Below are 16,668 nucleotides of genomic sequence, written 5' to 3' on the forward strand. Positions count from 1 at the left end.
GCCAACAGGAACAGAATATCCCAACGTAACTTGGGGAGGTCTCTCCTAGGTACTCTGGGCAGAGCTTGCCTCCGTGCCACTCCGGTTGAGGCTGAAGCTGGGGAGGTTGGCGGGGGGTGGATTAAGTGATCCGCACTCAGTCACACCGCTAATTAGTAACGGAGCCAGGATGAGAGCCTTAGTCCACAGTACCCAGTCCCGAGCTCATCCTCAGCTGCCCTCATCCCCCGCCTGCCACTTCATGGGACACACTCCTCTTTTCTAGACAACTGTAAACTTGTAGTGAGGGATTGTCTCATTTCAAGATAATGTTTAGACAGTCAGTGAATATGGTTTCTGATTATTTTGGTCACGGTTTGGTCTCCTTTATTAAGTTATTCCTGTACACGCCACGTAATTCTATAACTTTAGCAATTGGCATTTTAGACTTTCCATGAATACATTTTCATTTTAATAAGTAAGCTCTGTGAAACTGTGATTGACTAGGAAATTATTCATCCAGAAAATAATTGTGAACACTTTTGAAATGTATGCTTGTGCCTCGTGTATGTTTGGTCATGATCATTTGTGCTATTGGGATTCACTTCCCAGGTTTGTGACAGTGCTCAGCAGTAGCCAGGCAGCCATCTTGCTGTTTGCTTTCACTAAGAAGCATGTTTCTTGAATCCTCTTGTGGGGTTCCAGTTATCTAGATGTTCGATCACCTTTCCTTTTTCAAGTTCCTGTTTCTCATATCTCTTCTCACATTTTCTATTTCTGTCTTTTGTGTATTCTGAAAGATTACTCAATGTTTTATCTGTCATTAGAAATCTTTTACTATCAGTCAGTGTATGTAATGTGTAAGAGTTATTTTTATTTCTGATTATTCCTTTTTCATTGCATCCTCTTCTTGTTTTTATGACTGTGCCATGCCCGCTCAGAGAGTACTATTTAGAGGTGATTTTCTTTTTGCTTTTCTTTTTTACTTTTCCTATTTCTCACATTATCCCTATTTCCTCTGGGAGTAATCTTTATTTTCCTTTTGGTGATCCTGTTTATCCTGAATTTCCCTTCAATGATTTAGGCTTTCTTATATGTTTTATGATCCTTAGTTGTCTATTCCAATATAAAAATGAGGCAATATTAGGTCTGACAAGGAGTTTTCAGCACATTCGGAGGACTTGTTGTCTGGCAAGCTTCATTCAACAACAGTGGATGCGAACATCATTACTCGGAGGAATCCCTCAGGGTCAGGTGTGGAAGGCTTTCCTCTTTGACACCCATGTCTTTGTTAGCTGCTCTGTGTCCTCAACAATTCTTTTATGTTCTGTAGGAGAACATTTCTGTTGGGAGTGGGGTGTAGGAGCGTGTCAGAGTTGACTTCTATAAACAAATCTTGGAATCCTTGAGCTTCAGCCCATGAATGACTGCATCTTCCTTCACGCGCGCACAGAGGATTTAAGTGGCACCATATCCATCCAGTATTGTTTTTCCACCAAATCTAGTAGTCATGTTTGCCTTCTCTCTTCTCCCTATACCTCATGTAATACACAAAGTACACTTATAGCACGTATATGTTGTTGGCACTATTCCAAGTGCTTTGCATATATTTACTCATTTAATCTTCACAACAAACTTATGAGAAAAATACAGTTATCATCCCTGCTTTACAGATGGGGAAACCAAGGCACAGAGCGGTTAAGGTTACACAGTAGGTGCAAAAGCTGCAATTCAGAGCCTGTGTTTTTAACCACCACTCTGTCCTGCCTATAATGGATTGATAAGACCCTCCATCTCTTGTACAGATCCTGAATCTGACCACCTATCACCACCTCCACTCTTGAAAACCTTAGCAGAGGGTCCTCACCACTGATTATTTCATTTGGACTCCGGTTCCTCTGCCTCTCTTCTCCCCTAGAGTCCGTTCTCCATGTAGCAGCTAGAGAAATCTTCCCAAAGTACAGATCGGTTCATGGATCTCCCCTGATTAAAACACTCCAGCGGCTGCTGCTCATCTCGACCTGTTAAAGCCCTTATCCTTTTGATGACCAAAGGCCCTCTGTGGCCTGGCCAGCCCACCTCCTGTCAGCCCCTCTTCCTGACCTTTGAACCTGGTAAGCTGTCCTTGTCTTAGGTCCTTGTATTTGCTCTTGCTACTCTTTCCCTGATCTTACCATGTCAGTCTTCTCATCAGTCAGATCCCAGCTCAGATGCTAGACCGTCACTCACACACTGTCATGCACATTGACTTACTCGAGTTTTTAAAGTTCGTATCAGGACCTTACTTGTTTATGTATGTGTCTCTAGAACTAACGTCTAAGCTCCTTGAGGGCAGGGACTTCGTCTAGCTCGGTGTTGCACCTTTGGTGCCTGGAGCAGGGCCTGGCACTCGCCAGGCTGATGGGTATGTTGGGCTGACCAATGCCTCGCTCCGCTGAAGCCCCTCCCTACCACCCGCCAGATGCAGTCACCGCTCGTCTGCGCGCTCTCAGTTTTCAACAGAAATGTGTTGAAATCTCTCGTCTACTGATAGTCCCTTCCCCGTTATAGTTGTTGAAGTGTTTGTTACACTTTAGTCATTTGTATGTCATTGTCAATATTTTTGTCACATCTGCAATCCCCCATATGTGATTAATGACCCTAATTTTTTCTTTAAACTATTTAAATTTATGTAAAATAGAAACAATATCACAGTGTACATGGAAAAGAAAACCAACATTACTTGTCATGAAGAAGTGACTATAAAAGTTAATATATACTAATTAAAATTAAAAATGCCATCTCACATATCACTTAAAATTGTCAAAACCTCAGTTTTATGCACTGCTTTTCTATACTCTAGCAGTACTGGAGTGTTGATAAAATGTGCTCAGTTACAATCTTGAATTTGAAGCCTATCCTGACCCTATAATGGATCCCGGAGCAACAGCTGTGTCCGATTGTCACATCTCCTAAAGCCAGGGTAGCTGAGTCTGGTGTCTCCATGGCTTTAATGTGCAGCATGTTTTGGTATTTGTCAGTATCCATTTTCAGTGTTGATGTGCACAGGATAAGGAGTGTCCTTGGACCAGTTTGAACACCATTTGAAATTCTTCTCCTCATGCAGAACTGACTACATTGCACAGATGATGGACATTTCCTTATGTTTGAAACGACCATCCCGGATGGGGGACAGTAAAAGAATGAGGATGACTTCAAATTTCCAGTGGCTCTTATTAACAGTTCTTCTTCTATATTTAATGAATCAAGTAAACAGCCAGAAAAGAAGTAAGTGCATCAGAGTCAGAGAAAATGAACTGATTGCAATGTCATTACTGTTTTGCTTAAGAAACGATCTTGAGACTTTATTGAACGCTTCAGGTTGTGGTTAAAATCCATTTCTATGTCATTTTTTTTTCATGTACTTCTAGTTTCTTTTAAAAAGGCCCATAAAGATAGATCTAAGTATTCTTTCCCCATTAAAAAATTAAGGTATAACTTATATACAGTAAAATTCACCCTTTTAGGATAAAGTTCTGTGAGTTTTGACAGATGCATACAGACATGTATCCACCTGCACAGTCAAGATACAGACCAGTCCGTCATTCCAGAAAATGCCCCTGCTCCTCTGCTGACAGCCCGCCATCCCCACATCCAGCCAGCACTCGTCTATTTTCTGTCTGTAATTTTGCCTTTCAGAATGTCACATAAATTAAATCCAGATATCTGCTTTAAGAAATATATGATTTGTTTTCATTTTATTTAAAAACGTTAAGAATGTTTGTAGGTGTTATCTAGCTTACTCTATAAAGAGCATTTTCATCCTTCTGCCTCTGAGTTTAGTTTTTATATTATTTCCATAATTAAAGAGATCTTCTCTTTTCCCCCCAAATTACTACTAAATAACTTTATTATGATTACTAATGATTTCTAATGTGTTTCTAATGTTTTTGTTTTCTGTCTTACATAAATAACTTTATAATTCATTGCTGTAGTGAGTATGATACCAATCACATGTAAAAATTAAAGAAAAAACCTTTTTAATAGACATTTATATAGAGAATTTGAGATAGAATACCTTTTTCACACTCTTAATTGCTTTTCCCCTCCCTCCCTCTTTTCCTTCCTTCCTTTTGTTCTCTCTCTTTCCCTCCCTCAAGTCCTCTCCTTTCTTTCTTTTCACTGTCTTTTTAGAATGACAGTTTTTCATTGTACAGTGCTTATGTATTCCATGATCTAATGTTATTTTATAGATGTGAGTAAATACTATTAGGACTGTAATCTTCTGAATTATTTGTTACTTTTCAGTTGTTTAGGCCTGCACAAAATATATATTTTTCAGAGACTCATGTGAGTTTATTACTGTTTATGTGATGTGCTTCATAAAAATCTAAAGATTGGCTATGAGATTTCTGTGTAGGTGGCAGTCTGGTAACAAGCTGTGAAGCACTAGTAGTTAGGAGTGCTTAGAAGCTGTGTTTGTGGCATAGGAGGTACATAGTTTTTACTTAAAGTCTTAGAGTTTTGTTTTGTTTTTTAAATTTTACTTTTTTGCAAATGCGGTCACTGGAGACTAAAATTCTCCCAGGCGCTCTCTTGGTCCCTTCATTGAATCCATATAGCCACTCCCTCTATTTATCTTAGTTGTCTGGAAGTGGAATTTTTGAGAGAGGCCTAACCCCTAAGTGGTCTAGTGGTTGACCCACTTTCATCAGTTTACTCACTAGCTTTTTTAAACCAAAGCTACAAAAAGAAATATAAAACCAGTCACCTCCTGTGACTGCAGGTTCATCTCTGCATAAAGAACATGGGCCTTCTGCAGACACATATGCTTGTACTTATGGCTGGGGACGGTTTCACTTGTTGACTTTTACAGTGCAGTTAAATTAATAAGCATTTTGTGTGCGTGTGCGTGTGCGTGTGCCTATGTGTGTGTTTTGTTTCTCCTTCTCCAGGGACTCCTCGTGATTTGAAGTGTATAACTAACAATTTACAAGTGTGGGACTGCTCTTGGAGAGCACCCTCTGGAGCAGGCCATGGTGCTGCTTATGAAGTTTGCTTTGAAAACGGGTAATGGAAATACTTTGGTTAATTTATAGTTATAATCTGAAGGTTCTTTGTCTTTAATTTTAGAATATAAAGATTTTATTCTGGAAATTTTTAAAAGAAATTTTAAATCTTAGCTCTCTATTTTCTAAAAATCTGAATCTTACTTCAGTCAGGATGGAAACAAACCCTTCTCCTGGCCACAACTTTGATTCTTTTATCATGTGAATGTTGAGTATGGGAAACACTTCTCATGGGCTGTGGGTTCTGATCGTCTGTGGGGAAGTTTTACTGGTCTATCCTAAACCAGTGCCTACCTGTATCAATGAAGTTCAAGTTTGACTCTGCCTAACAGAAAATGTCAGTAATAGACAGGCACTTACTGTCATGTGAAAGGTCTGGAGTAGGCAGTTCAAGGCCAACGTGGGTGCACATGGCCATGAGAGGCCCAGGTTCCTCTTTTTCATGCTACTCAGCCATTTTGAGGGTGTGATCTCTTGCTTCAAGATGATGCTTCAGGAGTGGCTGTCATGTCTGCCTTCCAGAAAGCAGGAAGGAAATGGTTTGCTTTAGGAAGACTTCTAAGAAGTCCTGTACAACACCTCTGCTTACATCTCATTGGCAGAACTTAGTGCAGTGGCTAAACTTATTTGCATAAGAGGCTAGGTGATGTGTTCTCATAGCTGATGGCAATGTACTCGGATAAACCTGGGGCAGTGTTACTAAGGAAAGGGGGGAAGTGGACATTAGGAGGCAAGTGGTAGGTTCCGTCACACTGCCTTACCCTCTCAGGTAATCTTGGAGTGGCTGCAAGTCCCGGAGCTTGGAGTGGAAGCCTTCGGGCTGTCTGGAAGTCAGAGCACTCTCCTTGCTCCTCCCTAATCCCGGCAAGGCTCTGAGTTGTTTAGCAACGCCAGAGAAGTTCAGTGCAGAGCTCCAAGCACCAGTGTGCTGATAAGTGGTCCTAATGTAAATTGACATAAATGTGGATTTAAATACACTCAGATTTTTTTCCCAGTCAGTGTACATTTGTTGAACATTAGTCTAAGTGTGATGGTAATTTATCAGCCAGGACGAGCTTGGTTTTATTGCAGAAACAACCCTTGAATCTTATGTCCTTATTTTCTGCAGTGAAAATAAAGGATTACTCCTGCTTGTGTTTTGTGTCTATCTTGAGGTCAGCTGGCATCTCTGCCCCTTTTCCCTCCCTCAGGGCCACAGGCCAGGGGGCCCTCATCTCCCAGTGCACCAGGACGGGAGGGGAGCAGAGCCTGCCTGGCTTTTAGAGCCTTCCTGGCTTTTAGAAACTGACTTTCACTCACTTTCTCTACAACTAATATCACATGGCCGTGCCTTGTGTCAGAGGAGCAGGGAAATGCAATCCTCCTGTGAATCCAGAAAGGGAGAATCCGAAAAATCTGGTAAATAGCACTACTGACCACTGCAGAATCCACAGAGAAGAAGTTATCCGGGCTCCAGGAGTTCACGAGAAGCAGAGCATAATGAGACTGTGGATTAAGCGCTGATGCTAATTGTCTGTGATGGTCTGAGGGAGCATTGACTAAGGAGTGTGAGGTCCAGAGAGGCTGTCAGAAGCGTGGTGGTGGAGTAGGAATACTCAGTTTTCTCAGCAGAAACAGGACAGAAAGCCATTCCAACCTGAGAGAATATTGGGTACAATGGTATCAATGTATGAAAAAGGATGATTTAGAGAATTCGGGTGGTTTTCTGTTGCTGGCACGTAAAGAAACCACACACGTGAGGTTAGCCGACCCTTTCAAGTCCTCAGTCCTAAATTCACTTAGGAATGTGAAGAGGCCTGTGCGGGGCAGGGCGGTGATGCAGGAGACACCCAAAGTCCTTTTGCTTGAATTAAAATTTTACGGGAAATTAGAAATGTATGTGAATAACAAAGCGTGTAAACATGCCCTATAAAGATACAGAGGGCCGTGGAACCACAGAAGAAAAACTCACTTTTGTCTGAGAGGTAATGGGTGGGAACTAGAAGCACTTTGAAAGCGGAGCTGATGAGAACATGAGAACATTTTGTACGAGTGAACCGTGAGGCAAAACAGAGGAGCAGACAAGCTGGTTGAAGTCTCAGTGATGGGGACCCTGTAGTGGTCGGTCCAGAAGGGGACTGTGGGGGGGCAGGGTGTGTGCAAAGGCAGGGTTGGGTGGGGTTTGAAGGCCATGCTAAAGCCCTAAGTTTCTTGATAGAATCGTCTCTGCTTACTCTCTTGACTTTCTGATACAGTCTGGTTATTTTTCCTACCACCACATTGATGGACTTACCATTTACCTCGCTTTTTTGCAGTCTTAAAATGCGATGTAACCTGTCATATCTTTGTATACAAAAGAACAAAGTATTTTCCACTGAATTTTGTGTTAATCAAGTTTTTATGAAAATTGCGCTCCATTTTATCTGCTAATTAAAATTTGATTTCTTATATTGCAGGTCCCATTCTTGTTATCGATTGGAGAAAAATATTAAAATCCCAGCTCTTTTACCTGGTGATCATGAAATAACAATAAACCCTTTACATGATTTTGGAAGTTTTATAAGTAAATTCACACTAAATGAAAAAAATGTTTGTAAGTATTTGAAAAGAAAATTGATTTGAAAATAACTCAGAATGGTGCCTTTGTTAGTATTGTGCTGCTTTATAATTGACAGGAATTTACCATTCTTTTATATATTTTGTTAAACTAATATTCTCATTTACCCTGCGACCATACTTCCAATTGTGGAGCATAGCCAAGATCAAGATGGAAGCAAACTCTTCCTCTGGTCAGTCAAATAGACGTCACACAAGTTAAGGTCCTTCCCACGGTTGGTTTCTCTTCTCCTACCCCTCTACTTCGTTGATTCCTGCATGCCTTTCAGAATTCCTCAGCCATCCTTAGGAAATAGTCTTTGACCATCCCCTCCCAGAGGAGACCCCATTCTTTTCTTAACATTCCTTTAGGCAGTCTGTATTTCTCTTTTGTGGTATTTCTCACAATTGCATAAATAATTTATTATATAATTAGGTGCTTCCTGTGTATTTCCTCTACAAGAAAACAGGTTCCCTGAGGGCAGAGACTTTGTCTTCTACACCTGGTGTCTAGTCCAGTGCCTTGCACATAGCAGGCATTTTTTATAGATGTGTTGACCGAATGCCTAGGACATATGCTACAAGCTGGGTGGAAGCATGAAATAAATCCAGGCTCTTGGAGATGGAAATTTTGCCATGCAATGAGACCTTAAAAACTCCAGTGGTCTTGACTCTCTTAATGGTGGGGTAGGCAGGTTTGTTGCCTTCTGACAACTATTATGGGATGGCATCATAATGATATTACAGTGAGTCTTATAAGGATGACTTATTTTGAAGCAAGGGAAAGAAAATATAAGCAACTTGGTGATCTCTCCAATTTTACAGGCAAGGTGCATGTTTGGAGTGGTCTGTGTCTGACATAGCACAGATTTTGAAAGGATAATAGCAAAGCATGCTGTCCAGGAACTTAGAACCGGTCTCATTTTCTGGCTGAAGTATTGTCTGGGTAAAGTGCTACATAGGGCTGTTTTCAAGATAGAGAAGAGCCATGTTTGTTATTTTCTTTCTGTAGTTGTATGTGAGATACATGTGAGATGGTTTTGTGCAGATCAGCCATGATCCCAATACCCGGGAAGAAATATTGTTAATACTTACATGTGTTCTCTATGTGTGTGTGTGTGTGTGTGTGTGTGTGTGTGTGTATAAACAGTAAAGTTTATATTACTTTATTATAGGCTTATCAGAAGATATAGATTTTCAAGTTATTATGTAAATAAATCTACATTATAGCTGCCTAGTATTCCATTGAATGGAGGTACCATAATTACTTTGTCATTGATTTTTTTTAGCAAATTGTATTTTATTTTATTTTTAGCAAATTATATATTTTATTAAAATTTTTTTTACTTATACTATTTTATTATAATCAATTACCACATCATTTTAAATAGAAGCCTTGTTAAAATTGAACTAGATTGATGTCTTTTTTTTTTCAGTTATACATATACATGTATCTATTCTTTTAAAAATTCTTTTCCCATTTAGGTTGTTGCATAATATTGAGCAGAGTTCCCTGTGCTATACAGTAGGTCATCCTACTGTTGGTTATCCATTTAAAATACAGCAGTGTGTACCTGTCAATTTCAAACCGGGGCGGGGCGGGGGGCGGGAAGTGTGGGGGGAGGGATAGCTAGGGAGTTTGGGATTGTCATTGATTATTAACATTGAGATTTTTATTTCTAGTCTTTCAGCATTATTACCAATGCTTTAATGAACATTTTTTGCACATATATGTTGCTGAATTTGTGTGATGATTTTCTTAGGCTAAATTTCCTAGAATTGGGAACGCTACATTAAAGACATCCGCTTTTTATGACTCTTGATGTCCGCTACCAGTTGCTCCCCCCACATTTTGAATCTTTTTGCATTCCCACAGACATCATATTAGAGCATGCCTGCTTGTCTGCATCCTTGCCAGGACTGGGTATTGTCTGTCTGTCTTAGATTTGCGATTTCAATCTGATGGCCCCCAAATTATAGCGCTGTTGTTTTTATATTTCTGTGATTACTTTTTAAAATTATCATTTTTATTCTTTTCTGAACTATTTATATCCTTTGTAAATTTTCTCTCATGTTGAAATTCATCTTTTTCCTCGTTAGTTCACAAGAGCTTTCTGTATAGTATGGTTATTACTTCTGTCCTATTTGCTACAAATACTTTTGCAAGTTTAAAATTTAAACTTTGTGGTGTTTTTTTCATACCACCGATTTTCATTTTTATATAATAGAATCTCTTGATATTTTTCTTCATGAGTTTTTGGTTTTGTTATCATGCTTAAATCTTTCATCCATCTGGAATTATTTTGTACTAAGGTATGAGGGAATCTAACTTAATTTTATTCCAGATTTTCAAAAATTTCCCCAGGACTCTGTCAGAGAGCCAGTTTGTGCTGTCTGCTTTTTCAGTAGGGATTGCGAAGGTTCTGTCTGGGAAGCTACTTGAAGATAAGTGTCAGAATTCGAAAGGCAAATCAGGACAGACTCTAGGTGACTTACTGGATTAATAGTTCACTGTTTTTGCATAGCATGTAATTTGTTGACAGCATTTTTAATAATAATGGGCCTCATTGTGATTTGAATATTAGATTAACAGTATCCCAACACTAAGATATTACTACTGCTACTCAAATAAGAAAAATACTGATAAGAAAATGAAAAGCAAATTAGATGAATATAAGAGAGGGAGGTGGGTCCATCAGCAAACCTTTGAACACCTGTCATATGCAAGAGATGCTGTGAAATGATAGTGGAGCTGTGCATTAGAAGATTTGGGTTCTTTGGCAGTTTGCTACTAAATAAAAGTATGAGAAAGTAAGTTTTCTTCAAATCTTAAGATGCTTTCAAAAGTATACGTATAAAGCAAAGAAGATGTTTAACACATATACATATATCTAATAAGCTTCTTTTTTTTAATTTTATTTATTTTTGGCTGTGTTGGGTCTTTGTTGCTGCACGTGGGCTTTCTCTAGTTGTGGCAAGCGGGGGCTACTCTTTGTTGCGGTGCACAGGCTTCTCTTGTTGTGGAGCACGGGCTCTAGGTGCGCAGGCTTCAGTAGTTGCAGCATGCGGGCTCAGTAGTTGTGGCATGCAGGCTTCTAGAGCACGCAGACTTCAGTAGTTGTGACACACGGTCTCAGTAGTTGTGGCTCACGGGCTCTAGAGTGCAGGCTCAGTAGTTGTGGTGCATGGGCTTAGTTGCTCCGCAGCATGTGGGATCTTCCCGGACCAGGGATTGAAGCTATGTCCCCTGCATTGGCAGGCGGATTCTTAACCACCGTGCCACTGGGAAAGTCCCCTCTAATAAGCTTCTAATTGACAAGGGAAAGCACAAAAATAAGTCTTTGTAAGATTTTTAATCTCTAAGTTTCTTAAAATAACCTAAAAATTTGCATCTGTATGAGGCAGAATAAATAACGTGGATCCTATAAAAGAGCTGGGAAAGCTCCCATCTTCTGATGTTCTAAGGCAGAAGGGGCATGGAGGTTATGGGTAAAGATAAACCAGCTTTATTTAAAAAATAAACAAGACTGATGAAATTTTTTCTAGCTGCAAAGTTTGTAGTTTCTAGAAAGCAAGCTAACATTGTCCTCAAGTGTATTTTAGCTGGAGAAAAATGCAGATGACAGTCCGTGGGAGCTTAGGGGAACTTCCCTGGCATACAGTGAAGAAGTATACTATGAAGTCGTGAAAAAACTGTGTTTAATCTTTTCATTTGTAATTATGGCTGTTACTGTCTTTAGCTGGAAATATCAGGTATGACTTGGGTTTTGAAGAATAGCCCACTACTATTTAGATAAAATGTTAATTATGTGTACTTTTCAGGGAGGGAAGCATTTTAATAGATGAGTGTTGCCTTAATAAAGTACTCTCATGTTTAATAATTTTAAGTTACTACGTTGTGACATCTTGGAACATTTGAAGGATCCGTGTTCTTGGCAGCCTCTGCTCTGTGTGGTTGCCCTGCCACCTTGAACTTGTCCCTCCTGGCACTGAATCAGCTTGTTACTCCTCATTTGCTCCTTCTTTTTTAAAAGCAGTTTCCCACTTAAACTTCTCGTGTAAAGCATCCTCCACTGTCCTTATGTAGCTGAGTAACTGTTGACTGCTGCATATTTTAGGCTTTAATCCACATGTTCTGTTTCCTGTGTGACCCTAAACATTTTACGTAAATCCAGTGTAGAGCACTGTGATCAGTACATTTTAAGTAAGTTTAGTAAAAACTTATTTTTAAGTTCCAAGACTAAGTTATATTACACATAATTTATATTATATTGGTCTGCTTTGCCATTTTTGTTCTTCAGAACATTCAGCCACCCTCTCTCTGTCAGCTCCCGCAGTTGTGCTGGAAGTGACTTTACTTAATGGTCCTTGAACTTCGTGGGGCAGCACTAGGATAGATATGGGCCCTGAGAGCCTGTGACTCTGGATTTCTTTCAACTTACCTTCACCTTACTGTCATTTGAGGAGAGCACAGGCAAGAAAGAGCCCTTCATACCAGAAAGCCTGAATTTCATAGAACAGAACAGGCTCATACCTTGTGTGTTTTCCACTGATCCCCACATTTTTCATTAATATACTCATTCCCTACAGGTAGGAAGACTTGAAGATTTTGAAGAATACCTTACTCTTTCGGCTACCTTTTTGTTTTGTTTTTTTTAAGTTTACCAGTTTCTCCCTGTGAGAGGCTCTATCCTTGAGCATGGTTTTTCTCTTTACCTTTTGTACTACAGCTTCAGAGCCTACTGCCCTGCCAGCCTTCTTTCTCAGGAATTGACGGTACCCTCACCAGCATCAAAAGACCACCAGTGGTCTTTTCTCAGCCTTCCTCTCTGAACTCTGTTTTCCTGGGCCTGGACGACAACCCATTTCTTTTGATTTCAGTGATGCCAGATTTTCTCTGGTTTCCTTCTGCTTCTATGTCATTCCCTCTCGGGATTCTTGCTGGGGTCTCTGGCTCCTTGAAGGTGTGACTGTCACTAGCTCTCAAACAAGCTTTGGCTGTTTTGTGTCGGTGTGTTATGTTCATTTCTGAGCTGCACTCAGCGAGTTCCTCTTGAGTCTGTGTGCACTCTCTGATTGGTCCCCATTCTCACTTACTGTCTGCACGTCCCCCCTCCATTAATGGTCTTTTTTTCCCCAACACTTAGTCATCCATGGCCAGACTCCCACATCTCTTCACAATTGTCCCTGGTTCCTTTTGCCTTTCTTCCTGCTTTCTGGGCTAGTGACTTGAAGAAATCTTAGATGTTTTCATGTCTTGGTTATTACTAATCCTTCATTTCTTTGACCCAGTCATTTCTTTGAAATGCCCATTAGATTTTGTCCTTTCTTTTCCATATATGGCATCCTGAGCCACATCCTTATTACTATAGCCAGGCTTTCTCCAGCTGTCTTCTGCTTTATCACCTTATCTCTTTCTCAATCACCTGCAGACCTGTTGCACACCACTGCAAACTAGCCTTTCTGAAGGACTTCCCAGATCCTGCCAAGTACTTCTTAGAACCTTGTTGGCTTCCTCAACTCAATGCTTTGGTCCCTACCACGGTCTTGCTGCTGTTTACTGCTGCCTATGCCAGTAGTAGCTCATTGCATCCTCAAGTGGGTAACTTTCCCTAGCATGCAGGCTGTGACTGGAGATGAGTGGGGAAGGGTGCAGAGAAAACAGATGGAAAGGTTTACCAAGGCCAGCTCTCCATAATCTATACAAAGGGAGCTTTTTCACTTCTCTCCAATGTTGTCTGCTTGGAGATTTCAGACCCAGTGACACTGGAGTGTTGTGGGAACTCAGTTGCTGTTTGTATTAGAAGATGTATTATGGATTTGAAACAGCGGGCTGGTAAATAATTTTCTCAGATTTGGCTGATGAACAGCTAGGAGCTGCTTATACAAATAAATACATATATTTATTCTCTTTTTTCAGTAGGAGGTGCAAGAATTTAATCCTTAATTGTTTTTTGATCAAGAAGTAGAGTTTAACATTAGTTGATTAATGGGATTATAATATGAAAAATAGTTACTTATTTGACTAAGTTTTATCTTTTGTTTCCTTTTTTTAAGCCTTCATTCCAGATGTTCCAGAGATCGTGGATTTGTCTGCTGATTTCTCAACTTCTACATTACACCTAAAGTGGAATGACAAGGGTTCTGTTTTTCCACATCACTCAAATGTCATCTGGGAAATCAAAGTTCTACGTAAAAAGAATATGGAAATCGTAAAATCAGTAAGTTTGAACAAAAATAGCTTTTTTCCTGTGACATTAAAGAACTGAATACTTTTTTATAATTTTAAAGTGGCAACAGTGAACCTTTAGATTATTAAAGAAGTAAATCAGATATCCTTTGGGGGTTCAGTAAAAACTGTATGCTATGCCTGAAAAACTCACTAAATTAATGAAATAATGTGTAACCATTATAGGAAGTTTAGGAAATTAAGGGAGTATTAATCCATGATTCTGCCACTTGAACATAGTAAACAATATCTTTGTGTATTCCTGTCAAACCTTTTTTATATGCATGTTTTTACATAAATGAAATTAAAAATATACATATAATTTAATTTACGTATTACTATAAATTATCTAACACCACAGACATAAAAATAAATGTTTTGCAACATATTTAGCCATAGTAATTGTTGAGAAATCTATAAGTATAAATCTATAAGTTTGTATAAATCTGTAAGTTTGAATAAATCTATAAGTTTGAATTTATCTGAATCCAAAATAACATTCTTATATTTAATAGTACATGGTTTTTTTCCTCTAATTTTAAAATCTTGTTTATGAATAGTTTCCTAATGATCCATCTTTAGTTTATTATTAATCTAAGGAATAGTGAGATATAGCAGTGAAAAGTATTGACAGCTAGTACATGGGAATTCCCTCTTTCATCCTTTTACTCTTTTCCTCTTTAATGCACTTGAAATATGCCTAGTTATAGACTTAAGAATTAGAAGACCATGATTTTACAGTTTATTTGCCTAAGTACATAGATAAAATAGTAAAGAGAATAAATAGTATTATTCTGTATTTCATAGTCACTGTATTATTTTTCCTTTTTGACAACCTGTGTATTACATCCTGAAAGAGTAGCAGCCATAATTGTAGTTACCTTGTTTCCAATGCTTCTGGCATTCCCCTTTCCGGCACTATTGTGAAAGCTCTCTATATGTTAATAGTTTGCATCTTCACAATAGGCCCCTGGGGGAGGCTCTGTTAGCATCACCCCCATTTTACAGATGAAGATACAGAGTCACAGGAATACATTAAGTGGAGGAGCCAGGAATCAAACCCAGACAGTTGATTCCAGAGTCTGTGCTCTTCCTTAACCAATACCATCTGTATTGTATTACATAATCAGTATACTTATTTTCATCTAAGATGCCCTCCCTTTCCTTTTCACCTATACAAATTGAATACACATTTCAAGACCCAGGTCAAATCCTATCCCTTATTTTAAAGCCCATTCTAATTACCTCAGTGTAAAAATGCTCTCTCTTTTCTTGAGTTTTAATGGCAATTCTTGTGTGTCAGTCTGATTTGCAGCTAACTTTGATATAGCTCTACCATTATTGTCTTAAAACTATTACTTATTTAAAATTGTATTGTGTAGCATTTTTTATGGCCTAACATTTTATATTCTGCGTTACTACTTACTGGCTTAGGATGACTTCTCAAAACCTCCTTTTTCTTATTTGTAAAATGGTGCTAATATTTGCTGTAGTAAATGATATGATATTTATAAAGCTACTAAACAGCTATTAGTTGTTATTATTTCCTTTGGGAGCTAGATGGTTTGTTTGTTTTTTTTAACTGACTTAGGGATGCTGGAGTAAGAGGGATACTCTTTGACATGTAAGTGAAATCAAACATAAATGAATAGAAATATTCTTCTAAGATCATGTAACTCATTGCCACGAGATGTGTAACAAGACAGCAATGGCAAGATAGTAATTCCCTACTTTTTGGAATATGATCTTTGGAGAAAAATGTTTCTATGGGGAAAAATAGCAAGAGGCAAGAAAAATAGAGCTAGAACAAATTAATTTTAAAAAGTTACTCCTGTCCATAGTAAAATATGACATTTTTATTTATAATTATATTATTAGTATTAGTATTTAAGGTAGAATTGCTTATAATCAGTCATTTTATGACAGGTTATAATGCTATTATTTTGTAATAGCTTAAAGATCATTAAAGATCATGAAACACTATAAATGTGAGTTTCATTTATAAGTTTAATTTATAGTGTTTCATTTATAACTTGACATTTTCTGCCCGCAGCCTCACAAACAGCTGTGGAAGCTTTGCACTGCGCAAGCCAGGATGTGAATGATGCCTGGGAGTTATGCAGCCCTCTCTCCTCCTCTCATTTTTCTCTCTTGTAAACAAGGAATTCTTTTAGCTGATTCTTTTATTATTTGTCTCCATTTTTCCAGATAGCCTGCTTATGTTGCTGTTATTATTTGTTTAGTTTTTTGAGCAATGTTTTATTAATTTCCCACAATGGAAAATGAGAATTTAGTCCTGTCTCACTTCCCAGCCCAGGGACACGCACTCGCATGTATGTGCACTCACATGCGTGTGCACGCACACGCACACTCTCTCTCTTTCTCTCTCTCTCTCCACTTCTTATTTTTTTCCAATATCATTATGTTATAATTTTTGGTAGACCAGTATTCATTATTTGGATTACAGTAATGTAAACACTATTTATAACTGAACCAAATAGTGTCTACTATTCTTTTCCTTTTTCTTGTACATCTTCTCGTATTGTCTTGTACTTACAGTTTTTATTTGTCTGCTTCATTAATTCAATCCTAAATTCTTTCTAGGTTGTGTAAATCTGTCGAAATGTTCAAACAAACATCAGTTTTGTCTTTCTGAATACATCTCTCTGAGGGCCTTCTGACTTACTTCCTGACCCTTTTCATGTAAGAGCTCATGTGGATGCTGCCAAATATTTGTATAGCACAAAGTGTGGCAAATAGCTGAGTATTCTGAGGTTTCTCAGGAGCTCCAGCAGCCTCCACTCCCAGTAGCCAACCCTTGGTTTGAAGAGATTAATA

The 16,668-nt window shown here is 38.7% G+C and overlaps 1 protein-coding gene across 3 annotated transcripts in view; it reads left to right on the top strand.

Annotated features, from left to right (window-relative positions):
• The window catches only part of LIFR (LIF receptor subunit alpha), an 87,920-nt gene that overhangs the window by 26,580 nt on the left and 44,672 nt on the right, over nucleotides 1-16,668 (top strand). For 2 of the 3 annotated variants that reach the window (XM_060009566.1, XM_060009569.1), the window contains exons 2-5: nucleotides 3,086-3,246; nucleotides 4,914-5,028; nucleotides 7,463-7,599; nucleotides 13,659-13,822. In XM_060009566.1, the coding sequence (XP_059865549.1) occupies nucleotides 3,105-3,246; nucleotides 4,914-5,028; nucleotides 7,463-7,599; nucleotides 13,659-13,822 (558 nt within the window). In that variant the 5' untranslated portion in view covers nucleotides 3,086-3,104. Of the gene's footprint in view, nucleotides 1-2,053; nucleotides 2,094-3,085; nucleotides 3,247-4,913; nucleotides 5,029-7,462; nucleotides 7,600-13,658; nucleotides 13,823-16,668 lie in introns of those variants that run through there. The other variant, XM_060009567.1, reaches the window with a different exon arrangement.

This window comes from Delphinus delphis, chromosome 3 (assembly GCF_949987515.2).
Source record: "Delphinus delphis chromosome 3, mDelDel1.2, whole genome shotgun sequence".
Lineage (NCBI taxonomy): Eukaryota > Metazoa > Chordata > Mammalia > Artiodactyla > Delphinidae > Delphinus > Delphinus delphis.